This window comes from Harpia harpyja, chromosome 5 (genome assembly GCF_026419915.1).
Source record: "Harpia harpyja isolate bHarHar1 chromosome 5, bHarHar1 primary haplotype, whole genome shotgun sequence".
Taxonomy (NCBI): domain Eukaryota; kingdom Metazoa; phylum Chordata; class Aves; order Accipitriformes; family Accipitridae; genus Harpia; species Harpia harpyja.
The window spans coordinates 49321885-49348187 of NC_068944.1; the positions used below are offsets into that span (position 1 = coordinate 49321885).

Consider the following 26303-nt stretch of genomic DNA (forward strand, 5'->3'; position numbering starts at 1 on the left):
AAAGAACAAAAATGCAGAACAAAGGAGAACCTAAAGTATTTCTGTGTGAGTTGCAACATCAGTTTTTACTGTAACATACAACATACTTGTGTTATGGCATCCAGTTGTGTTCCTCACATGATAGCTGTGCCTCAAGCGAGATGTTGGGACGTGTCAGTATTTAAAATAGGCTGAAATGGAAGTTAACCTGAAACATCCCTGGAGCAGATATTGGAAAGCACCTGTGTGATTTAGGACCTGTTTGGCAGGTCCTGAATGCTAAAGACTTCTTTCAAAATGGGAATTAGATGGAACCAGCAAGGGATTACATGGTAAAAATTATTTCTCAGGAGTGAAGCATCAATAGCTTACAAGCATGCTTATTTAGACTGGTAGCCTTTTTACTTGGTTCCTCCTGTGTCATCTAGTGATTGTCCCAGACTTTCATGTTCTATGACTCTAGTGAGCTGTTGCAGGCAGATAATCCCTAAGGTCTGTATGTGCAGAAACTTTAGGCTTCTTGTCATGGAGCAGAAAGGATCTAAATGACAGAAACTCCTAGATCACTAGCAGGAAGACCCAGAGTTGGAAGCATCAGCTCTAGCTGATATTTTCAAGGTAGAAGCATCTGTTTCACAGAGGATACGTGGAGGACCTAATAACCTCTGCTTGATATGGTATTTCCATCACTCTAAAGCTCCTTCTCATCTTTTAAACTCTTAATTGCTCTCCTTCGATTCTCTTCTTCTAAGTCCACTCTGTTATAAAATGCTGTGCCCAAAGCTGGCACAGTACAGCAGCTGAGGGATTCATCAGCTCTGAGGAAAGATGTTTTAGTATATTCCCACACTAAACAGTATCCTGCTACTCAGTTCCTGCTCTCTTGAAATTTGTTTTTTTGCAACACCTAGCCAGTTATCCTCCATTCCATATACATATAAAGTAGTTCTTATTCTCAAATTCTCACTGGACTTACTTTTTCTTTAAGCATTTAGCTCTGTGGAATAGAACTTCCCAGGGCATTCATATTTTCATATTAATACAGTATTTGATATTACACAATAGTTGTGAAAAGAATGCAGTTTATGTTGTTTTTCTAACCAGAGTCATCAATTACAATGTCAACCACCAGTTGGAAGTTGAACTTATTGAATTTATTAAGAACAAGTGTAAAAGTTGACATGAAGCTGTAAATTATTCCTCCATACCCTCTGCTTCTGAAACACTACTGAGAGATTAGATTTTCTATACAGTTGGTCTAACATTTATCTGTTCCAGGATATGACAATGCTTCTTAATAAAACTTCCCAATGTTTATAATTATATTTATGGAAGTTTCAGAAGACAGAATGAGCTTCTTCCCTAATTCTATCTGACAACGGTTACTGATGTCCAGAAAAATTACCTTGGATTGAAATTACTTTAAGTCACAGAAACCATTATAAATGGCAAGGAGGGAAGGAAGGAAGGAAGGAACAAAGGAATGAAGGAAGGAAGGTAGGTTTACCTAGTGTACACCAGAAATGGCTATTTCAGTCTCAATAGATTGTGGAAATTACATGAAATAATATTTCTTCTGTAAATTAAGACATTCTTTTATTAGTCCTGCTTGCATTGCATACAAATATTGGGAGTTACCAGAAGTAATAATGCGCATGCTTTAAAAAGGTCAGGAATTAGAGGACAAAATGTGAGCAATACTGCTTAAAAATTTCTGAAGGAAGATGTCTTCTGATCAATAATGACTGTTGACTTCAAACCACGAAGTCAACATGCAGAGAAAAATGCAACCCTGGTTGATTACTGTGAATGGCAAAATACCTCAGTTTCTTTTGAAAGCTCCCTTGAGTTATCCTTGGCTATAATTTTAAAAATTAAATTCATTGGCAAACAGGGCGAGCTATAAATCTGAATATTCTTTGACTTCACATATTTTTGCTAAATCTTTGGTTCCTAGTGCTCTACAGTGCAAAGAGATAGACATGCTTGACAGGTAAATGTCAGCCACATCAATCATACAAAATATACATTAACATTATACAGCCAATTCATCAAGCGACTGAAGTCCAAAATGCTTTTTTAGTTGGCCTGACTTTCTTACATGGCTTGAATGAAAAGCTTGAATCCTCTGAATTTCTGTTAGAGGTATTAACTCTTCCAGTCCCCCTGAAAACTGCAGTCACTATTCATGCACTTTACAGGCAAACAGAAAATGTGTGATGTCAGCAACACACTCTGGTTATCCTCCTTGGGAATTCTGATTTGAAGATCGTACCCCAAAATGGTGACTCATCTAAAAAGTTTTGGTTCCCGACCATCATTTTCCCTGTATCAGGGTAGACAGTTTTCTTATATTAAGTCAGAATAAGAATCCTAACAAATGCCTTAAATTCCATATGTTTTTCTTACTAACTCCTTAGAGATTAAATTATATGATCACCATGAGGAAGAATATATTGATTCATAATGAGTTGCCTTGGAGAATGCTTGGCTAAAATTCATTTGCTTGTGTACAGCACTGATATTTTTAGAAATGTTATCCACTTTGTCCTGTAAATAGGTTTTGGGAAGGAGAGGCAAGGATTCCTTAACAAGAAATGATATTGATTTATGTATCTTGGGTCAGGCGTCAGATATAAAAAGCCATCTTGCCTGTAATCTTATTAGGACAATTATGCAAGAAAAGTGGAGTTTACTTTGGGATCTTCCTGTCCTTAAATGATTTGTTTACAAGTTAAAGAGGAATTCACATGCCCTTAGTCTAGTCCCGTTTCCTTGTATGTTTGTCTTCAAACCTTGAAAAATTTGTCCATCTACATGTTCAGTCCATGTCAAAGATGGGATTTAAATAATTGGCATTAATATAAGCAAACTTAGCAGCAAAGAAAATAATGAAATACACAATTATGTTAATCAGATCTTGTAAAATGTCTCTCCAAGACAGGTTGCAAGGGGTGAAATACTAAATGGGAAATTTCTAGGGTCCTTGTTTTAAACACAGAATGTGACAGTACTGTAATGTATCAATGGGTATAAATTGATTGCCTATGCCTGTTTGGTTTACAGTGACTGATATTAATTGAGCAATTTATATAGTGTAAAAATCCTTTTTCCTCCTGCAAAAGATTATCCAGTATATGTAGATAAGAAAGTCAGACCTTTCAGAAAATCTTAGCTCAGAATCAAATGGAAACACAACCTCAGCCTGCCATGTCCCAGTCATGCTACAGATTAGCCCGTGTCCCTCCTATTCAAGTGATGTATTGCCTTGTCATTTTGACAAACTGAAGTTTTCTGATGGGAAAACCTTTTCAGGAAAGAAAGAAAAATCGTGATCACTCCAGCTTCATTACCATTCCTACATAATTAAAACATTATTCCCTTTGTTTACTGTCCAACCTAGTATTTCTTGCATGATCAATATGTTTTTACAAGAAAGAAAATTTCTGTTTTAACATTTTTCCTGAAGGTTTATGACAGCCCTTCTCACAGCTTATCAGGATCACTTTTTTTGAGATATCATATTTAATTATGCAAGACTTCCTGAAAACTCTGGAGAATTGTGTGTACTGCAGGCTAGAAAAGAAAGGCAAAAAATCTATAACATATATTGATAAATGTCACCAGTAAGGATGATATAGGATGCTACTTCATATGGTGTTGCAGTTTTAAAACCTTTATATTAATTTGCCATATACTAAATTACCAATTTAAATAAAAGGCCAACAGATAATTGTATTCCTTTACTATGAGGAACACTTGAACTAATTTAAAGTAATGCAGCAAATTATCTAAAACCATTTAGTCAAACATACTAGAGAGGGGTCAAACCTAGGGCAGCACTATTTAAATCAAATTGAATTCCATCTTGAGAATGGATTTCAAATAGATTTTTAATTGCAGTATTTTGTCCACAGGGCATTCTATCACACACTTTTCATTTGCAAGTAAAAATCTACCAGTGTCCTCCATCAGTATAGTGTCAGGTCTCTTATCATTACAAAATTTCTGTATTATGAAGTGGGTAAATATGTTCTGAGGCTTTCATTCTTTGCTCATTTTGCTTATAGTTAATCTCTCAAGCCAAACACTGGGTAATTCCCAGGTCTGGTTCATTTTGTTAAGCAGAAAAACAGGAAACAAACCCATAACACTAGTTGGGCTTTTTCTCATATACCAGAGAGGAACTACAAAGATGGTGCAGATGTTTTCCTGTAATGGTGTGATCCACGGCAGGAAAAGCTGGTCCGTGAAGCTGGCAGGGTGGCTACCCAGAGCCTGCAGGAGAAGGATGCAACCCCATGCATGAAGGGCCCTGTCACTTCATTGCTCTCTGGCAGTACTGCCTAAGCACAGAGGATGCCAAGCTAAGGATTTTCTTGGTGCTATGAGGGTTTTGGTGTGAAGCATGGCAGTCTGGGAAGGAAAGCATTCGTGGCAGCACTGGCACTGCCCTGGAGAAGCATCCCCCGGAGCACGGGGACACCCAGCTGTGGGCTTTCACTGTCCTTCCAGGTATATGCAAGGCTATCAGTGATCCCCTCTTCTATTCTTTTACTTCCGTGTGGATCACAACCCCAGAAAGAAATAGAAAGGTGAGGTATTGCCATGAGGACAACAGAAAAGTTATTATGTTTCAGATACATTTTGGTCTTTCCTCGAGCCTTATACAAGTTGTCCTTACCACTGCTGGAAATCTAAGCCCAGGAAATTAGGTTTAAAGTACATTGGAAGAAGACATTGTCAATGAAGGCAGGCTCCTAAGTTATTTCCACTAGTGGAAAAGAAGTAGTAAATGTTTTGCAAAAAGGTGATATGCAGTATTTTTCAATTAAAGACAAAATCATATAATCCTTTCAAAAGCACAGTAACAAGTTCACCTTTTGTAAATACCCTTCTGGATAGATGGCAATAACTAAACTGGTCTATTGGTTTGTGAGTTTTTTGGACAAAACTTTTGCTAAATGAATAGTAACTGCAAATGTACTTGTTGGTTTTTCTACAAAGAAGACTTGCAGGAAAGGTTCATTTTTAAAACATTGACAAATTATTTACAGAACTTTTGTTTACAATTAGTCCTGTTTACAGTTCTATTTCAGGTATTTTGTTGTGGGTTTCAGATTGTGGGGGTCATCACAAATGAAATGTTCAGTTCTAGATATGAGAGACTTTGCTTTGTTAGAAACGCTTTTCTTAAAGACTACGAAGAGACACTAAGTACCTGGGGTTTTTATTTGATGTTCTTCCTAACATGGTACTCTCAGTGAAAATTAGCACAACAGAGAACTTTTGCATCATTTGCATGTCGTGTAACTTCTCAAAACAATTGAGTTGTAAATTTGCTTTAAATATGTTTATAAAGGACCCTAAAGTCACATGCTAATGGTCCTAACAAGCAGCTGATATTAGTAAACTCACTGCAGCCAGGACACACTACAAAATTAAGGGCAGCTAGTTCCAGGAACTGGAGCAGAAATACAGTACAATAACATAGACAAAGATTCTTAAATCTAACCTGGTTGGGTGAAAACTACCAGTAAAAGTGGCTCCTGCCAGTGTGCAAGTGGTGCAGCTCCTCACAGAAACAGCAGCAACAGTAGGGAGTTGGAGAACACCACTTTTAATAGCACTCGGGTTTAGAACTGGGCATGGTTCTGGGTCTACCAAACCAGTGGCATCCAGCTCCAGCGCAAAGCTGAGTGTGGCAGATGTGCCAGAAGTTCTCACGATGAAGAAGTGACCATGTCATGTGAACAGAGGATGTTGGAAAGCAAACAATATGGGTGTGGAAACCCTCAAATCAGGAAAGTTCTTACACCCATACTAAATTTTATGTTTAATGTAAAAAAAAAACAAAACAATATCTTCCCTAAATCATGGCCATAAATAAAAAAAAATTTTATATGAAAAATGCAAAAAAAAGGACAAAATATTACTTTTTCACTCTAGACTTCCCATGTAAATACCTGCACAAGTCATCTGAATCTGTGAAATCTAAAGGGCCTACCTGTGCTGCTTCGTAAATATTTGATTTCTGAACCAAAGTTCAGTTAGGTAAATGGGATTTTTTCCATGTTAAGCTCCTAGCATAATAGATCAGGCCCTTCTATTGATGTTAAATTGTATATTGGTCGCCAAGTAAATTTGACACGGAGAGTAGCTGTTGTAAATTCATCACATAAATGTTTTGAAATAAAAAATATATATATTTAAAACTTCTGTTATTCACTTGACAGACTTGAATCAAAGGAGCCTTTCCTGTCCGTTGGGTAAGTAGGAATATGTATATTTCCATAAATACTTATATATTCAACTACCATACAATATATGTGCATGAGATTATGTTGAGTATAAACATCCTGTTTCAACTTTATGGTTATTTACTGTACCTAAGCTTAGAAAAAGTAGTTATTAGCCAATAAAGTCAGCAGTTGTGGATATCTCCCTTAAAAAATACTAAAAGAAGTATGTTTTGCCTCTATTGACTAACCAAAATTTATACTAAAAGACATATAGGAGTTAAATATTGCATTGAAATGTAGCTGGTTTATTATTTTATTTTCACTGATCTTTCAGTCAGAAACCATTTCAAATACTGTCTATACCACCCATCTAAGCCCCTGAACAAATAATTGATAGTTTCTTTTAAAATAAAAATTTTTTGATACTTCAATAACAGAAACAAAAGCAAATTCATAAAATAGAAAAATATCACATTTAGCGTAATTATAGATCAGTACACTGATTTACATATTACAGCTATTGTCTTCATAGTCTCATAGCTGCTTAAAGTTATATGATCTATATATTGAAATGATTAACTCACCTTTCTAAAAACTTATTTTTAAATGTGACATATTCTGAAAAAAACCCTACCATTCTTTTATGAAATGTAGACCATTATATATATTAAAGGTAAGTATCTGTATTTTACTTCAGAGTCTGAATTTCACTTTTCATGCACTGTTTTCCTTTTAGCTTCTTTCTTTAAAACCTTCCTAAGTTTCCTGACATTCTCACTGCCTGTTTTCCTTCAGAACTGTATATTCTTTATGTCTCTTCATTCTCATTTTCCTTCGTTCACACCACCATGCTTCATGCTACCAAAAACATAAACTGCAGACAAAAGATCCCATGCAAAATAGTCATTTAAGGGTTAATTCTACCATGTAATTATCAGTAGCTTCCAAATTGTTGTATTAACTGCAGATCAAAAAACTACTTCAAGTTCTGAAATGCGAATTACAGTTAGCAAACAAAGGAAGTGTGTCAGTTAGGAACAGAGAAACAACAAATCAGCATAGGCAGGACTGAGATATGTCTGAGTTGCTACAGCATAAAGTAACTTTGGTTTGTTTGCGTATATTTTTAATTAATTGCTTTCCATTTCTACTTTCTACCAACTCAAAATTATTGAAAAATAAGTTCAATGCTGGTCAAAATGGGGGGAGGGGGGTGCGTGCTCTTGGTCTGCATGCTTTGAAATATCCAAATTCATTATCAAATTCAGTCACTTCTGTTATTACCCTTCATTACTCCACTTTGTAACTTGTCCTATTGAGTTGGTTTTTTGAGGCCTCCACTCTTGTAATGAAGTGATGACCCAAAAATCTCCACTTTAAGATTAAAAAAGAAGTTGCATGCTGTTGTGGCTGAGGAGCAAACTTGGAAGTATAAAAATCCAGGAAGCAAATAAAAGACAATGGTAGCAATTATATTAATAGTAATTGCCACGAAATAATAAATCCTACTTTTGTAGTTCTTGTCATGATCTTAAGAACTTTGCTGGCAATTTTAGGTTATTTGGGGATGTCTACCTAGGAGGAAGCATTATGTGTATGTTTTGGGGTTGGGTTTGTTTCCAGATGAGCAGATTGGTGGCCACTGTGTAAATCCACATTACCTCCACGTAGCCATTGTATGTGACTGTTACTAAACTGGATTCCTCTTGGGAAGTCTAATCTGAGCAAATAGACTTAGCCTCTTCCCAGAACTTCCCAGAACTTTGACTGTAATGTACTTGAATTATTTTTTGTGAGTTCATAATGATAAGGGTAGAAAATATAAAAATTAGTCCCCACCTCTGTGCTACTTTTGCCTTTTACTGCTGTATTTCCTCCACCCTAAAGGAGGGATTCAGACAGAGGTTAGCGCGCTGTGCTCTGAGGAGGGGTCCTAGCCAACATCCACCTCCTTGGTACTAAGTCAGAGAGATGCTCCTCCTAGTCCCACAGTATTTGGGGGGCTCATTTGTTCAGAGGATGAGCTCTTGTGCCAATACCTGCATCTAAGGTTTTAACCCAAACTGACGGCTGCAACCACCAGGCTTTTAAAATACAGCAAATGTTTGCAGAAGAAATGCTGAATCAGCCTCAATTAGACTAACACATAGGTGCCCTTAATGCCTCTTGCAGCCAGAGTTGGTCAAAACACCAATCTAAATTACTTTAAGTTGCCTACAGATGACTTGGTCCTGCACGCCAGCCTTTCATTCATCTACCTTCTGCGAGAGAGATTTGTTCCCACATTTTCATTATACTGCCTGTATGGGCTAATTATGCTTTTTCATTTTGCTATGCCTTAGCTAACAACTTCTTGGTGCTTTTTGATTGTTAATTCTTTTGATGGGGGAAGGGAACATGAAGTGTGGCAGCCTAAGAGCTCGGGACTGCCACAGTTTGTTGAGCTCTGCATGTATGTGCAGGGCTGCAGCCTTCCCAGGAGAGATCCCACAAAGGAAAAGGGTTCTTAAAATGATGCATTGTTTCCCCTCTCTCAGAAAGCAGCCAGCTACGGAGAGAAGCAGACCCCACCTCTTGCTGCTGTAGTTTGTGTCTCGAATGCAGGGAGAGAACAACTCCTGTACTCCCTTGGTAAAGGAAACTCCATTTATCCTTCTTTCTATGCAAAGTGCATAGCAAAGAAGAAAAATCCATGCTCCTTTACTCCCTGTGCAAGACAGGGTCATAATTTGGCACTGAAGTAACAGTAAGCTCTTTAATGCAATTCTGTAGTGGTAGCAATCAGGAGCAAAAATTCATCGAGTACGTGATCTATTCAGGTAAGAGTATCTGAATTCAATGCTATGATTTTGAGCTAGAATACGAAGTTGAATTTGAGATACATGTTGTCTTCCTTTGTCTCTTAGAGGCGAAAATAAAATCCGTAGGGAAGGCTGAAACATCTCTTGACAGTGCTGAACGCTGAGTGTTAGCCTGTAGGGGCACAGGATGCTTCTCCCCACAGATGTTATTTCCACACTTCTGGGGTTTTGTGTCCATATTCAACCTGAGCAAGACAGACAGTTGTCTGGATTTTCTTTCCTCTTCATGTTATGTAGCATTCATATTCATGTAGGGTTAGAATAAAAAAGAAGTTGTGCAAATAGCCAGAATGCCTGGAAGACTTTACCATCAGAGGCAACAGTTCTGGTAAAATTCCACCAAAGTGAAGACTACTGACAATGCATCAAATTAACTTGATGCAGAAGTCTTTGAAACATTCAGACCTAGAAAGACCAGGTAGGTCAAGAGGTACAAGAAACTGGGTACTGCAAAAAGGACAACTTAACAGCCAGCTCATATTAAGTTCATCCCACTTTGTGGCAAAATATGTATAATATTTTAAAAAAAAATATTTAAAATGCCAACAACTTTTAACTATCCACATTTGCTCTCCATATTTGGCATCTTGTTCTTAATAATGATGCACAATTATCCCTTCAACAAAACTGTTATCATTCTCTCTAGATGATTAGATTGATAATGCAGTTACTAACTATTCACCCAGCTATTTCATGGTAGCTGATTCATGGTAACTATCTGTATGTAAAAGTTTAGCCCTTGATAAATTCCAGATAATACTGCATGCAGATTTGTAACTGGTCATCAGTCTGACCCCTGAAATTCAAAACTTATTTTGTAAGACACAGCCATTGCAGCATCTTTTAAGACCTGTAATAGTATTATATAGCCAAGAAAGACCATAATTATTTTGTAACTGTCTCACACAGTAAAAATTCTTTGAATTAATTCTTGTTTGTATCTAACTGTAATTGTATGTAACTTTCATAATAACATCCAGTCTTTACTTTAACACATGCAGTGGTAGAAAATCCATCAGAGCAACTAATAACTTTGTCAAACTTTTAAAAATATTTGTCTTCTTTAGATGTCATTTAATAATATATCCCATATTGTTGAATACAGAAGAGACAGGGAGAGAGAGTAAGAAACAGAGCTGATTTTTTCTGATGCTAGTGAGAAGTTAGATTCATATGCTGCCAGCTGCAAAGAATGGCATTACTTCTGGATAAGCAGGCAATAGCTCTTCAGTCAGATGGTCTTGGAAAATGCATGTGTTTTATACATCTGGTTGTCAACTGAGATTCAATCTATTTCTCTTTCTTTTGTGTAGATGTTAAAAAAAAATACAATACAAACTGCTGACTTTTTCACTCTTGTCTTTTTTTCAAGATTGCTTGTTTGCTATAAACAGTGTAAATTTAGGTGGAAAGCCCAGAGAGAGACATAAGTGAAATGAATGCATTGTATGCATTTATTACATGATGAACTGTTGTCTGTTGTGGGAGAAAGCAGACAGATACAAGTAAAATTGGCACTAACAACTGCTGCATTTTTTTTACATTCTCAGTAAAAAACTAGAGATCTGTATGAACTACTACTTTCCTCACCGAGGTCCTGTTTCTAGAAAGTATATGAGATTAGAAAATACTGAAAAGCCATGTTTTTCCAAATCACAGCTTAATCACAGTACCTTTCAAATCACGGTTACTTACTTCTAGAAGTGATGGAGGAATTTTGGTTGGCTCAGCTTTAGGAAGTGCTTCCAAAATATAAAAAGTAAAATTCCTTCATTTTCTTCTGGCAGAATTGTTCTGAGAAACATCTAACAACTGGAATTTGTCACCCACATTTCTTCTTCTTGCTCAGTAATATTTTCTTTCCCATATGGCCATTTTGCAGAAGATCTATAGGAAATCCTGCACTCAAACACCAGTTTGAGGGATCCCATTCTGAAGAAGTGAGATAGTTAAAAAAAAAGCCTAGTTCTTGCAGGCTCTGTTAGGATAATATTCAGTCCACTTCCAAAATATGCAGGTCCCTTCAATTCATAGTCAGGGGTTTTTGGTTTTTTTTTGGCGGGGGGGGTTGCAGACAATAGGTTATAAGGCACAAAACAGAATGTAGCCATATGACATCTTCAGTACAACAAATACCACAACAATTGTCCCCCATCCTGATTATCAGATAGCACCAGTGGAAAGAGCAGACACTATTCCTACTGTTCCCATCCAGCTTTTGAAGAGAGATAACTAAGAAAATTATTTTCCTTCAGCAGAGGAAAAATATAAAAAGAAGAGGAGGTACTGGATGCATTTTGTACTGTTAATATGAAACCAGTAAAACTACCAACATGAACATAATCTTGTAATTCTCATTCACATTCAGGCCAGATATTCAGGATCTGTGTTTTCATGAAAAGCATGGGAGGACTGAACACACTTGCCAATTATTTAAACATATAAATACCGCTAGAGACAGGCGGTAATTCCTTGTGCTTAAAAGCACTCAGGCTCTGTGACTTAGATAGATAGGCAGCAGCAGGTCTTCTGCAGTTGCAGAGAATACCCTCTAAACCAACCAACTCTTTAATTATGTGTGAGGTTTAGCCTGGAGGCCAGAAGCAGAAGTCAGGGGACCGCAAGGGCTCTGTGGATGGTGAGGGTGAGGCTGCCAGTGTAGTCCCCAGAAAGACAGGAGGGATTTGGGGGATGATAACACATATGGAAAGCTCGGAATCTTCATGTGGAAGATGCTGAGAATCTATATGGTTTAATTTCAAGCGGTATTACTAATACACTTCTCTTCCAACAATTTACCAAAACCCATAAGGATTAAGCTTTTCTATAATTGCCTTCTTTCCATTATTAAAAGACGTCGAAACAGTGGATGAATATCGCTGTTTTATAAATTTATAAAAAGTTTTTTTGTTTGAAGATATCTCTGAAGAAGAGATTACAATGCCACAGTAATAATAATGGTGTTGCCTTGCTGTTACTGCATTTGTCAGTGTTTTTGTGTTGTTACTCAGTGTTTAAGATCCCAGATTATGTATTTTTCTACTCATCTGCAATCTAAATAATCAGTTTATGGTTCCTCTGTTTTCCTGATCTTTTTCATTCTACACCACTTCTACTTCCACACACACAGAAAAATATATTTTGCATAGAAAACAGACTAATACATTTGGCCAAAAAAGAAAAGTATTTTCATAATTCTGTTAACTTTTATTAGCAACAAATATGCACCTTAATACATTCTTTTTCCCCTCTCTGACCTTAATGACATCAGTAACAATGATGTACTTCATAATTGAGAAAGGCACCAGAGCATGAGATCACTTCTCTTCTGGTTATTCTATTTGCCTTTCCCTTTATTTACTCTCTGTTTTTTCTGTCATCCAAGACTACCTTTTCATTAGTAATTCTAGGAAAACAATACATATACAAGTCATTTATGTTCTGGGTTAATGATGAACAATTCCTCAGTACTGAATATCTGTAGTCTCACCTGTATACAAGACAGGATGTTCTCTAGAGGAGGAAAAATGATGTGCAAGAGAATGTTTCTGAAGGAAAGTCAGGAGGCTGAAACATTGTGGGGGGGCGGCGGTGGGTGGTGCAGGGAATGGAAGGAAATAAACAGGGATGCAGGAATATAAGAACAGAAAGGAAAGTCCAGGGAAAAGGACTACACAAAGAAGCAAAAAGTGCAAAAAGGGAGGTGTTTTCTTACAATGGAAAATGGAGGGAGGAAGGAAGGATAATATTTGCTGGGTATGTAACCTCACTGTGGAACAACACTACTTCAAACTTACTGGGTTTTGCCCAAACAGTGGTCACTGATCCACGAGTTATAGAAAGTGTTTGGAGAGCTCTGTGTTAGCACAGTATTCCTATTTCCTATTTCTGAGGTATCAACACAGCATCTTGGCCCATCAGTCTCTATGGGCTTCTGTGAATATGCACACCTTCCTGTGGCAGGCTAACAGGCATGTGAAACAATTTCATAAATGAGATCTGACTCCCTACTCACAACACATCTGAAAATCGAGACAGGTTTTCATCCTTCATGTGGCTGGTGCCATCTGAAAGACTTTATTTATTTATTTTCACAGGTTTCCAGATTATTACAAAGAAGTTTTAATTCAATATCTTCCCCTTGATAAATATATTGAAACATATAATAATTTTGAAGTTTTATATATTGAATTTCAAATTCCCTATACTGCTGTTCAAATCAGTCAATCTGTATTTGGCCCTTGCTCTTCTGTGTTGCTTTTACTACTTTTGTATGATAGTAACAATTGAAACTTTTCTTAATATTAAGTTCTTAGCGTGCTAGGGCTTATACAAATATTTGGAGAGGATCTGATGGCTGATCCCTCCAAACCCACCTTCGAAATCAGCTTAATCTTTTTCACTAGCAAGTGAAATCTGAGATTGGTCCATGTACCAAAAATGTTACTTGCACTTGTGCTAAAAGAGAAAGATGGGAGAGGAAAGACAAATGTATGCTTAAAAGACCAAACCACAGAAAGACAGCCAGTACTGCTATGCTAGCTTTTACTTGAAAGTCCGCTTCAAACCCTTCTGCAGTAATATAATTTGCAGCTTCTTGATAAAGAGATTTCTTCTTTGGAGTTTGACCACCCATGATCACAATAGCAATCAGCAGCTGGTCTTGCTTCAAAAGCAAAAAAGACCAGCAGTGGTCTTGCTCCACACCAGTCTCTGTATACATTGGCTTTCTAAAATGGCTGGGTGCTTTAAACTTTGACTTTCTCGTAGAAAGCCCTATCAAGAGCTCTGCCACAGATCCTAGTTTAGGTTTTTTCTCTTCTTATCTTTCTTTTTTTAAAGCAAAGGGAACATATCAAAGAACAAGGCACACGTAAAACAGTGCTAAACATGCTGGCCAACTGGCTAGGCTGAGTAAGGATGAAGCGAATTAGGGAGGCAGAAGAAAGAAGATAGTATTACTTATAATTTTTTTTAATACATATTTTTTCTTTGCAATGTAAAATTATGAAATGATAAAAAGGGACATGTTTTCCCTTCTATTCTTGTGTTCTTACCATGGAGTGTAAGTACCCTTTCTGAGTTTCAATGGGGCCATCATTTCTCTTCCCTGTCCTAGGTTTCATGTTGAGGGGTAATTTACAACCCTAACGATGAAGTTTACTACTGTGAATAGTGACAGGAAGAGGGAAGGATTTTTTTCTTGATTCTATATCATTTTAAACTTTGATAATTTCAGTAAAGTGTTGTGTCCCACAGAGAGCTGCACCACCAGAGCTGAGATCATGGAAGAAATGGAAGATGTCCTCCAGAGAGATTGTAGAGTCTCCATCTGCTGAGTTTTCCAAGTCTCAGCTAGGTAAAGCCATGGCTGACCTGATCTAGCCCTGGGTCTAGCCCGTTGGGTAGGAGGCTGAACCAGACACCTTCTAGAAGTGCCTTCCAGCTCTATGAATAGGCAGGGAAGCCACATTAGCTGTTGGACATGCAGCGTGTACAGTGATACTTCCAGCCTCTGACTCCCCTCTCTGAAATCAGGAAAACGGCCTGTCCCAGGGTGGAAAGTTTGTTAAGAGAGGAGGCAATGCAGAAAGAGGCACATCAGAGAGAAGCATTGCTGACACAGAGCAAATTGGAGGTCCTACTTGTCTCTCACATTTGTTAAAGGTTTTTTTAAAGGATATTAAACTTCAGGCTAGGATACATTGTCTTAAATGTTACTCTGTTGATAGCCTTGTGCATGATACTAGGGAACAACAACTTACATCTTGCCTTATTGGATCATTCCATGCTCTAGTATACCCCTCATTCAAAATAAAACAAAATCAGGATGTGTCCTGATAGGATGCAAGCTTTCAACTAGTAAAATGAATCAGATCATAGGTTGTTTTCCACAAATTTAGCTTAATCTGAGATTTGACCTCATTTAAGAACCACTTTTCAACTACATTAGTATAATGCCTTTACATACCTTAATGTGAAAAGAAGCAGGACTGAGTTGAGGGTATTTAGGGTCATATTCAACAGCTTCTGTTTGGCCCACACTGATGTTGATTTCAAGAAGAAGGGTCTTGATTTTGGCCGTTTTGGTTTTGGTTTGGTTTGGTGTGGGGGGGTTGCCTTAGTTCTAATTATGAACTGCAGTTCAAAAGCAATCTGTGGTTATCCATTGAGTTAGGGGATTTTTTTCATCTCAGGTTCAGGCTGGGTTCTTACAATTCTTATCATTCTGCAAGGCAAAGTGCAGCTTTGTCAACATCAGCCATACACACTCCCATGGGAGTGTACACACAGGCTGTAACAATTTTGCTGATGATGTACACAAAAATAAATAGTAATTAGGTCACATTCTGTCTTGCCAATAGTATGCTAAGAGTTTTATTGCTAACAGTTTAATTACTGTGCTCTAATTACTTTTATTTGTAAAGTCTTCAGCTTTGGTTCTGAATTCATGTAAGGATCAGTTTTGTTCAATAAAAAGAATTCCTTCACAACCACATATTAGAGTTGAATTAAAAGTTGGAGGATGTGCCTTAAATGTGAAGTAGAAATATCAGAGTGGATCTGTCATGCATGACCAGCAACTGAGAGTTTATATTGCTATGGTAGTGAGTCTGTAGCTAATGCTAAAGCATTTGTTTAATTTTAAAAGCATAAATCAATTTCCAACAAATACAGTTACTGATTTTTATTTTTTTTCTTTTCAGTTGCTTCTAATGCTTTATACAAAAACAACCTTTCTGAACTCTCTCACACGTGGGTCCTGTAGCCCTTACTCTCAGGGGAAAGAATGGGAGGCTGAATCAGCCATCGTCCTGGAGATAGCTACTTTTGTCAAACATTTTCATAACCACCCAGATAGCCACCAAAGTACTTGTAAGTCCCAGCAAATTAGGAATTTTATCAGAAGCAATTATTTGCCAAAAAGTACCTACTAGGTATGACCTTGTTTATTCTCTTGCCATCTAAATCAAGGGACAGAAACTGCAGGTAGCTTTCCAGGCACCCTATGAACAACAAATAGTCAAAATAAAAAATTACCAAATTTCAGATTGTATTTTTCCTATGAACTATTTGTTGACTACCTGAAAATAGCGAACACCTTCACAGAAATTAGGATCAATACACAAAAGAGGAAAACTGAAGCTTTTCTCAAGTAATGTAATTCATCCTGTAGATCTATCCTTTTTTGGTGTACAAGAGGATATGGGATGGAAATGGAAGCTACATCTTCTGAGACAGTGAAGCTAGTGAAGCAAAACTGGAGGTTGTTAGTGTGGCTTATATAGCAGTATTATGCCAAAGTGTTTGCATTTCTTTAGTAGAGATGGAGGAACCTGAGAGGTATCGAATAAGGCCTTGTATCCTCACAAAACTAATCTTTTTATTCACATACACACGCACACACACACGCGCATATTAATCGTGATTACACTTTAAATCTGGAATCAAATACGATTTGGTTTTGAGCAGACCTTGTCTAGGTGTCAGTAGTTAGGTGTATTTCATGTTCTGGCTGATACTTTATAGGCTATAAAACTGTCTTGCTGTGTAGAGCATCCACAGAAAAATAACATTCCAGTCATGTAAGTTGTATAAGGGTGAGTAATGGTAACGTGGTTTTGCTGGGAGAAGGCAAAAATCGTGTGAGGGAAGATCAGCAAGAAAGTAAGGGAGGGAGAAGGAAGGGGGGGAGAGAGAGAGAGACCTTAACAGTTTTAATTCCTTCACAGAGTCTTGTGGTTTGGGAAGAGATGCTGGAGGCAATTCTCAGCACTAAATTGTTATGGTAGCTTAATTCAATAGACTATATAAAACCAAATTTAGTCTAAGATGTGTCTGTATTGTTAACTCCTAATGTGCATTTCCTGCAGTGATAAAACACTTGAAATGAAACTTTCTATAAATGTTTACTAGCCCTGATGCATACCAGTGCAAGCAAAGCCCTAATCTGACAGGGGATGTGACCACATGATCTAGGGACACATGTTACAGAAAATGGCAATGGCAATAACGGAAGCATAAAGCTCCCTGAGCCCTCTTTTGTGCCATCATTTTCTTAGTATCTAAAATATTATGAAATTAATCTGTATGAAAGAGAAAAGATGGAAATACAGATCATTATCTAAAAACCATGATGGTTGCTATATTTTATTTAGGAGTGATGAATATCTTTCTAAATGAGAGTCTGAATGCATTAATTTTTTTTTTTAATATACACAGAATCATTTTTACTAGGGTTGATAAGACTAAAGAAACATTTGTAAATGTTCTCCCCAAGCAGGATAAAAAATATTCTCAATTCTAGTGTTATAGCCATTGAATGTGGTGTCTTATGCACAAATATTAGTATTATGTTCTTAACAGACAATAACAATAAGCTAATGAAATTTGCCCACCTGCTGCAAGCAAGCTGTCAAAATGTGAATCTGTGCAACCGTTTCCTTGGAGCTTAATACAGTGATATGAAGGAGTCTCCAGAAGAGGTCCTGTAACATCCAGGGAGCGCAAGGGAGGAGGTGAAGAGAAGATCACGTAAAACACACACTGAAGTCCCCAAATCGGGGGGGGGGGGGGGGGGGGGGTGTAGGGGGGGGTGTAAATATAATAGTCAGACTGTGGATGATTAAGTTAACATTTATTACGTTACCAAAATGTTTGACAGAGGTTACAACATGTGATTTACAAATATGACTACTGTATTTTAAGGAGCTTAGAGTTGGGAAAAACAGGTTAAACCTGAAGCCAAAAATGTAACTTGATCAAACTCTACATTGGATATGCTCCACAAAAAATCTTGAATGAGGAAGAGAGGAAATGATTAATACTCCGTATTGATGGGTGCCCTGACAGTGAACCAGGGAGTGGAATAAGCCCTCAGAGTGAGAAGGTAACCATAAAGAAATGGACCAGGCAGAGTAAAGCAGGAGAGTACCCAGACTGCACTGTCTTCCCTGCATGCCCAGGAAAGCAGGAGCGCAACCGTATGAGGAAACTTGAGAAAGATCCCTCCCTAAGCAAAAAAGACATTCCTCAGAAAAGACAGGCACAGACCTCAGTTCTTGCCCGTTGCAGATAGGAAAATGTTTCTAAGCTCCCTCCAAGGCATGCCATGCCTAAGGTAGGTTGCAGAGGCCAAGGGGCCAGCCTTGCAAGTTGGCTGAGACACTAGAGCAGGCAAAAGAAACCCGTATGGGCGTTTCCTAATGGGAAGAAGGTCTTTTGGTAAGTGTCAAACAGTACTTCTTTGCAAATTAGAAAACATATGTAGAAAATTTTCAGCTAGATGATTCATACTCACGTCATATCTGTGTGACAAGGAATCAGTATCTCTACCATATTGTCTAAAACTGCATAGGGAAACCACAATACCAATATCATGACAAGCCACCAGGTTGTTTTGCTACATACTACACTCAGGTGAGTCATCTGGGAAAAAAATCCTTTCTCTTATGAGAATGAATATATTGGAAAAAAACAGATATACATCTAAGATAAATAATATGTCTGATCCCTTGATTTCAACAAGCTTTATTCTGGATTTACAGTGAGGTAGTTCAGAGTGCTGAAATTTGACTACCCTTCTGTAAATCAAAAGGTCTTTCCACTGATACTTTAGGAATTCCTTTGTTTTGTGACTTTTTATTTCCTTACAGAAAAGAAATTTTTCCTTCACTGTATATATAGAAAGTGAATAGACACAGGCCCTTTCAGAGTGCTGAAGTATTAGGAGGCACAGATTTGTCAGAAACCAAGGGAAGGGTAGTCAGCATAGTTAGCACTGGTCTAGAGGATACACAACTGGTCGTGTGATGCACAACTGCCCCTTCCACTCATCTCTGACCAGACTGGAATTGAGTCTAATCCTGTGCTCAGCTATAGAAGAATCTCCTTTATATCAGGTGCACTTCCTATATCCATTTACCATGGAAATTATTGCACGATGGGTTAGGAGTACAAGAACGCTTTCTTAGATTCACAGTATCTGGTATTTCCATTTATATTGTAACTCCACTTGCAAAGTGCACTCTTGGAAAAACAAGCAGTACGTCTTGTCTTCACAAGCTGTACTCAGGACACTGACAGTTATGGTCTCTTTCATGTCTCCATTTTGCTAGTTTAAACCTTGAGTTGCTCAATCCAAAATAATTAAATTACATCAGTAAACTTAGTGTAAATAAGAACAGAATTAAATTTAATTTAAGCCTTCTGACAGTTTGAAAAGGGGAGAGGAAAGCATGTGTCGAAATTTTCTAGAAATTTTTTTTCTTTACATAAATTCTGACATTGTCACATTGTAATTGATTAACCTTTTGTGAACTGTGCTTTTCTGTTTTATTCATTGCTTCTAAGACTGCTTCTCTGAAAAGTACACAAAGTTTTCAGAGTTCTGTTTTTGTAATCTTAAGTGGTTAGTCTTTCAGCTCCAGTGCTACCACTGCGATTTAAATTTATCAATCTGCTGTTCAGTGAAATGCTGTAGAAACACTTTAAAGCCTAAACCCATCACTTATTCTTCCACCTGTCAATGACAGTCTTCTGTACTTGTCAAACCAAGTTAAATGACACTCCTGCAATGTATACAATATTACTAATAAATTGGATAATCAATCACATGTGTATGGTTTGACAGTAGTACCTTGAATATACTGAATTTAAAACACATTTTTAAGAGGCAGCACTCATTACTCTTGTACAAAGAAAAAAAAATACCATATGGACATCAGGAATTTACCAGTTGCTCTATACAATTAAGGGATACCTTGGGAAATGGTTAGGCCACTGGAAAACTTTTTCATTACCTTACTATAAAATGTTCCCATGGGAAACATAAGTAATTGGAGATTACTTTCGATGACAGAAAAATAGTTTAAGAGCAGAAGGAGAAAGGTCAGGGAGACATTAAGTGGACTTACTCAGGTTTCTTTACATACAAAAGCTACTATTATGTTTCTAAAAAGCATCAGGCTAACAGTGTGAAGCATAGACTGTCCCTGCAGCCACAGTAAGTAGTTTTTACTAAGAGTAATTCTAATACTTAGCACTTAGCTGTACAGAAAATTTGGGGCTAAATTTTGCCTTGAAATCCCTGCATCATTTGTGCCTGTGTGGCTGCCATAAACAACTCCCAGACCAGCTGATCCCCAGAGTCTGAATATTGATCCTGATGTCTTTGCTATCCTCTGCTTCACAAGCTTTGCCTAATCCTCTATAGGAAAGTGTCTGAGTGACTTAATTACCTGATAGTCTATATGCAACTTTGAATATTTGCCCAAGTTTTGCCTAAAATTCAGGTTGGAGAGTAAGTTCAACAGTTTTCCCAAAATACATTTCATTGGGAAAATAGTTCTCGGGAGAGAGGATGAAGGTAAAGAAGGGATGTATCTGAAGACAGAAAAAAAAAATATACAGCCTAATCATACTGCAAATAAATTCTGCCTAGTGCCTGCAGAAAGATACTTTAATGGAAAATGGAGTACTGTATGTCAGCTATTTTATGTATACATGTCTTGCTTGGGCAAAATGTACCTCTTCAGATTAGATTTGCCAAAAATTTTTCACTTTTGCAGAAAAAATTTCTCCATGAGCAGTACTACATTCCTTGCTGTACTTTTTAAAACTTGACTCTATACTTCTCCACCACCTCAGGAAAAAAAATAAATCTGTCTTGCACTTTTTAATTGAATGAACATGTAGAATTAGAATAAAACTTTTATTAACTTATGGTTACAAAATTACTATGAAAATTGATCTGTAATTGAAATATACAAATAGTATGTTATGTTCAATCATTTGGCATTTTTGGACAAGTGGCTGGGGATTTTGGTGGTTATTTTTTGTTTTTAATTATACCTATTTGCCCTCATAACTGCACTATGGAAATGAACGTAAAATACTTTTCTGCAATTATTTTTCCTCTCCCAGCTCCCTCTTTTTTGCTGTAAACCTCCAAGAATATATTAGTTGAAGGAATCACTGACAAAATTTGTTTTTTGACAGTATGTCAGCAAAAAGCAGGCTCTGGAGAATATTCTCTTTCTCTGCAGAATATACAGCCTGAACTGCAAAACAGAAGTGTCCTTACACTTCTACCAGCATTCTCAGCCTTAACTAAAACCAAATCATCTCTAAAGTAAAGGTAGGATACAGCCCAGCAATTTAACTCATGTCTTTGGGGAATGTAGGTAACCATCCACTGAAAAGTGGCCTGAAATCTCCAACTTTTTTTTCAATAGCTCATGAAAGTCATTGCCATCCAATTGATTTTCTAGCAGGGAACGTTTCCATCTCTAAATCATCTAGTTACCCTCACCCACACTCTTTTTTTAACATCACGTCTGTTTAGACTGATTCTCTTTTGTACTCAACAGGAACAATTTCTAGCACTCTTTTTACATGACAAGAGAAATGATTTTACAAGTGACTGGAATACTAGTTTCAACCATTAGGGTGATATGTGCCTCCTAAAAAGAGTTTGATTGAAGGAATATTGCTTTTGTATTTAATATTTTTATCCAGCCCTGACAACAGAGAAGCAATTGACAGTATAAATGGTGATAGCACTGTCAATCGAATTAAGATACATTATGCCTGGTTTGTCAACATTTATGATTTACAAATACATCTTTGTACCTGTGGAAAGAAAAAGAGATATTAGCTAAGGGTGACTTACATGCAAGACAGAAATTCTTGTTGCCATGAAAATAACAAAAGCTATTTCTGCTCTGTTCTGCATTAACTATTCTAAAGTCAGAATAATTCCACTGAAGTCAGTTACACTCACTAGTGTTTGGAGCTAAGTAAATTAAAACAGAATGTGATCATTAGTTTATAAAAATCTTTTGTGGGCATAGAACACAGAACGCAAGAAAGATTACACTGTAATAATATATTTTCAATATACAATATCATCAGATAAATAAAGACATAACATCCATAGGTTTATTTCAAAGATGCAGAAGTATAACTTTGCATTTGCCTGATTGACACACATGCTACTGCTGATCTGCATAGGAAATTTGAATATGTACAGCATCATAACTCTGAAAATACGGTCTTTGGGGAATCCTTTATTCTTCAGGCATACACAATTTAAAGCAGGCATAGTGTTAAGTGAAGTGAAGCTAAAAGAGACAGCTCGTACAAGATTGTCTTGGTGATACCAGGTCAGAAAAAGGAACCATGACTTTTGCTTAACAGAAACACACTTTACTGATGAGTTTTCTTTGCCTCAGTGTGAGCATTGCAGTGTCTTTTACTGTCTTCTGTTTTAATAGCAGCATCATGCACACAGTTCTGTTGTTAATATTGCAGAGATGGCATATGCTTGTGGGTAAGTAATCTGCCTGTTTACAGTGCCATTAGGAAACCGCTGACTCCACCAGTTCACAGGCTCATTTAAACCCTTCTCTGCTTCCAACTTGCTGAGTATTTGGTATTCAACACTGTGCGAGTGATTCCCGCAGCCTCCGTAACACAGGTTGCTGGGTTGCTAAGGAATAACTCTCAAGAGGTTAAGAGCCCTGCAGTCACCTTGATCTCAGTGCCAGTGATTATCTGTGCTAATTTTGTGCTTCATGTTTTATACCGCAGCACTGACCAAAGTTTATGTGTGTCCCTTGGCATGCATAAGTGTGAACTATGGATGTACTCGTTGCTTTTGCAGTATAATCTCTTCAACATATTATTACAAACGGAATGTCGTCATTCAACTTAAAAAAAAAAAAAAAAGAAAAAGAAAAAAGCCAAGTGAGATCAGCTGGAAAAACAGAAGGGATTTACAGAAGACACTTTTTTTTCCTCCTAGGTCACCCATTTTGCGTTCATTTCATTGTCATTGGTTCGTAGCCTTTTCAGTACACATGCAGGACAACTCCTTCACAGCCAAGAGGAGTAGGAACTGCCTTTATAAAACCCCAGACCTCTAAGGGTCTCACATGATGTCTTGCATCCATGGGCTGTTAACTCAGCACTCACAGTGAAGGACAGTTAACCCCAGGAGCTACTGCATGTTGCCTCTGTGTTGCCTGTGCTGTCACAGCTGCAGGTAGAATTTCAGAGAGTGAAAAAGAGATCCAGATCATGGATATAAAGAAGGATCCACATCAAGATTTCCCAAAGCTTTAAACCCACCCTCCGTTACCTGTCTTATTCCATAAGGGTCAACACTTACAGATAAGGTCCTCCAGTACTATTCTTCTGTTATTTTAATAGATAGCATGGAAGGATAAATGTCTTTCCTCCATGACCAACACCTGAATCCCATCAGCTTTCTTCAAGGAGACTAAGTAATGGGAAAGGGAAAAAGGAATTGAGCCCCTTGTTCTGTTGAGAGCTCATAGCAGCCCATAGACCTCTAGTACCTCTGGGTGCTATTCCTACCTTGAGGGTCAAGTAGCTGTTGCCACATCTTTGCCAGTGGTCCCAGGTAAGGAGTCCCTGTACGTGCAGAACTGGTTCTTTCCCACTCCATATGAATGGTACTTCCACACAGAAATGCCTTTTGCCAGTGCAGAGATCCCAAATGATCTGTGGGGAAAGCAGAGATTCCCTCCCTACCTTCTGCTGGAGTCCCCAGAACCCATATTGTGGGATATGGGACTTAATTAACAGGGATGCCCTTGAATTGTGATGATTTCATTTACAATGAACTCAGACTAGAAATGTAAGCAAATCAACTCCTGTTAGTCAATTGTGCTAGCAGGTTGCACTGTTAGAAGCCACAATATGTTTGCATCTCTCATCCCAGCCACGGGCTCAGTAACATTTTGCCAGAGAGAGGGATGAGAATGACAAATTGGATTACATTTGCTGCAGCCAAAGCCATGTGTTTGCCTGTTTCAGAGACTGTCATGCAACTTACAGAATACCAGCAGTTATCTCTTACCTTGGTAGCAATGGCTGCTACTGAACTAAACCATGCAAAAATGCAAAGCACCTTAACTTTAAGGTTAGAGGCAACAGCTGTAGCAGAGTTGTTTAACTAGCTTCAGCTGTAAAACACTATATGAAAACTGCTAGGGTTTCTCCAGGTGAAAATTAAAGACATGCTGACAATATAAGATACTTCTGAAGTAATGAAACATTTTTAAAAGGTAATATAAGCAACACATGGAAATTTACAAGAATTCATAGATTACACTGCCATGTGATAACAAGACTCCAAAATGTGCTTCTACTTTTTCCTGCTCTGGTCTCCCAGATAAGCACTAGACCATGTGGGTTGAAACTGTCATCTGCAAAGCTGAAGGAACACGAAGAACTGAGTTCAGTTTCAAGACAGAAGTTACCTGAACAGGGAACAGAGCAAAAGAATGAAATTCTGACTGATGTGCAAAACTGCTTCTCTTAAAAGAGAAGTATTATCCAAGATGTTACACTAAATTAAAAAAATAATAAAAAAATTAATAAGCCACATTTTTCAACAATATGAAAATATTCTGCATGAAGAATGCTGTGTCACAGGATCTACCCAGCGGTACAGTGGCAGAGTGAGAGCAGAAGGTAGGGAAGGAGAAAAACAATCAGTTGTCACACCAGAAACCCTTTCCTACATTTTCCCTACCCAAAACCTCTACTGCCTGTGACTACCCTCATCTGAGAAACCTGTGAGCCTTTCCCAACCACTCGACCCTCTCTCAAACCTACTGACTTTTTTCACTAGCACACTCAGATCTCTGCCTGAGACCTCTCTCCTTCCTGTGCCTCATCAGTGCCACCATTCCCAGGGATGGCTTTGAGCTGTCTCCGTCACGACATTTGTATGTTAAAAGTAAGTTCCACATGTTGAAAGCCCAGTGAAGGGTCAGCAGTCCTTATTGTGTCCTATGGGCCAGAGTTGAGTTGCCACAGAAAAATATAGCTGTCCTTCAGCCTTACTCTAGCTGGTATAAAGTGAATTATTCTTCATCAGCTTCATGGTCTTCAACCTTGAAAAACTGAATTTAACTGGTCTTTATGCAAATTAAATTAATGTCACTCCAGGTGAAAGGTTTCATGTGACAGGCCTTTTAAATTTAATCTTTTTTCTTCAAATTATCTGTTATGTTCTTCTTAAAAGCACAGATTGAATATTAAGTATGGGCTTACTGCAGCTATTAATCATTCAGCTAACTAAAACCACTAGCAAACTGTGAAAAGCTGTAAATAAAATAATAGCTTTGCTACCTGCTACCTCTTAGTTCAATGTAGACTGGTACAGAATGAAAGACAAAATAAGAGCTGTCACATAGTTTAGGGAAAATTTTGCTAGTTTTGTGTTAAGGTAAGATACAGAAATATGATCGCTATACAAGGTCTAACTAATGTTACTTAATGTTATTTTGCTTCCTCTGCTACACACAGCTGCTGCTGGGTTCTACTCTCTCAGCGCTGTTTTATTTAATAAGCACTTCACATAAAATGCATATAGGGCTTTCTTTTCTCAAATGAGTTACCAACAGGACTACAGTCGGCTTTCTCACCTGGTGAGTCTCATGATCTTCACTGCTGGTCCAGTATTACGTGGGTAGACAGTACAACCTATCCTATCACTTGCACTGGGGCACTTGCATCCGAGGCAGCTGTGGCAGAGGTGGAAACTGTCCCCGACCTCCTGTTCCTTTGATGGACGCTTTTGCCCATTGCAGACAAGGGAAATTGCAAGCTTTCAAAATCAGAACACTGGGATGAAATGATTACTGAGGTAATTTAAGCCTGCCAGATCTATTTTTTCCCTCTTTTAAGTGGTCAACCTCTGAAATATAGGAAGGGGAAGAAAAGGGGAAAGAGGCATTATGTGATAAAGAAAAACAAACCCAAAGAACTCAGAATTCTTGACACGTTCTTCAAATTATGCACTAAAAAAACCTGAAGACATTTTGCTCAATGTTCAAGAGCAGAAATTATCCACAAGTCCATTCCCAGCGAAGACAAACTTCATTAATATGTAGCTACCATCATTCATCCCCCTTTATTTTCAGTGAATGTTTTCTTCTGTGCTTTGTCCTTTCTAACTCTCTCCTTTCTACCTTTCTGCTTGCTTATTTAAAGCTTCTCCTTTTTTGTGATACTTTCTTCATGCCTCTCATCCTTTACTATTCACAATTGTCCTTCTCAGGCAGGTGAAAATCTTGGGGTTTCTGTTACTAGTATTTCATCAGGTAGAGTACAAATCCCTTGTGACTTTTTCATGCAGACCATTTATTAGCTCCTTGGTTCTATTTTTTTCAGATGTGTGAGA

General features: G+C 37.7%; 1 protein-coding gene across 11 annotated transcripts in view; it reads left to right on the forward strand.

Moving 5' to 3' along the window:
• RALYL (RALY RNA binding protein like) overlaps positions 1-26303 on the forward strand; it is a 404805-nt gene that overhangs the window by 338750 nt on the left and 39752 nt on the right. For 8 of the 11 annotated variants that reach the window (XM_052787239.1, XM_052787247.1, XM_052787248.1 and 5 more), the window contains one exon: positions 6216-6248. The exons of the other annotated variants lie outside the window; for them this stretch is intronic. In XM_052787239.1, coding sequence (XP_052643199.1) covers positions 6216-6248 — 33 coding nt within the window. The remainder of the gene's footprint in view (positions 1-6215; positions 6249-26303) is intronic. 11 annotated transcript variants of the gene reach the window in all.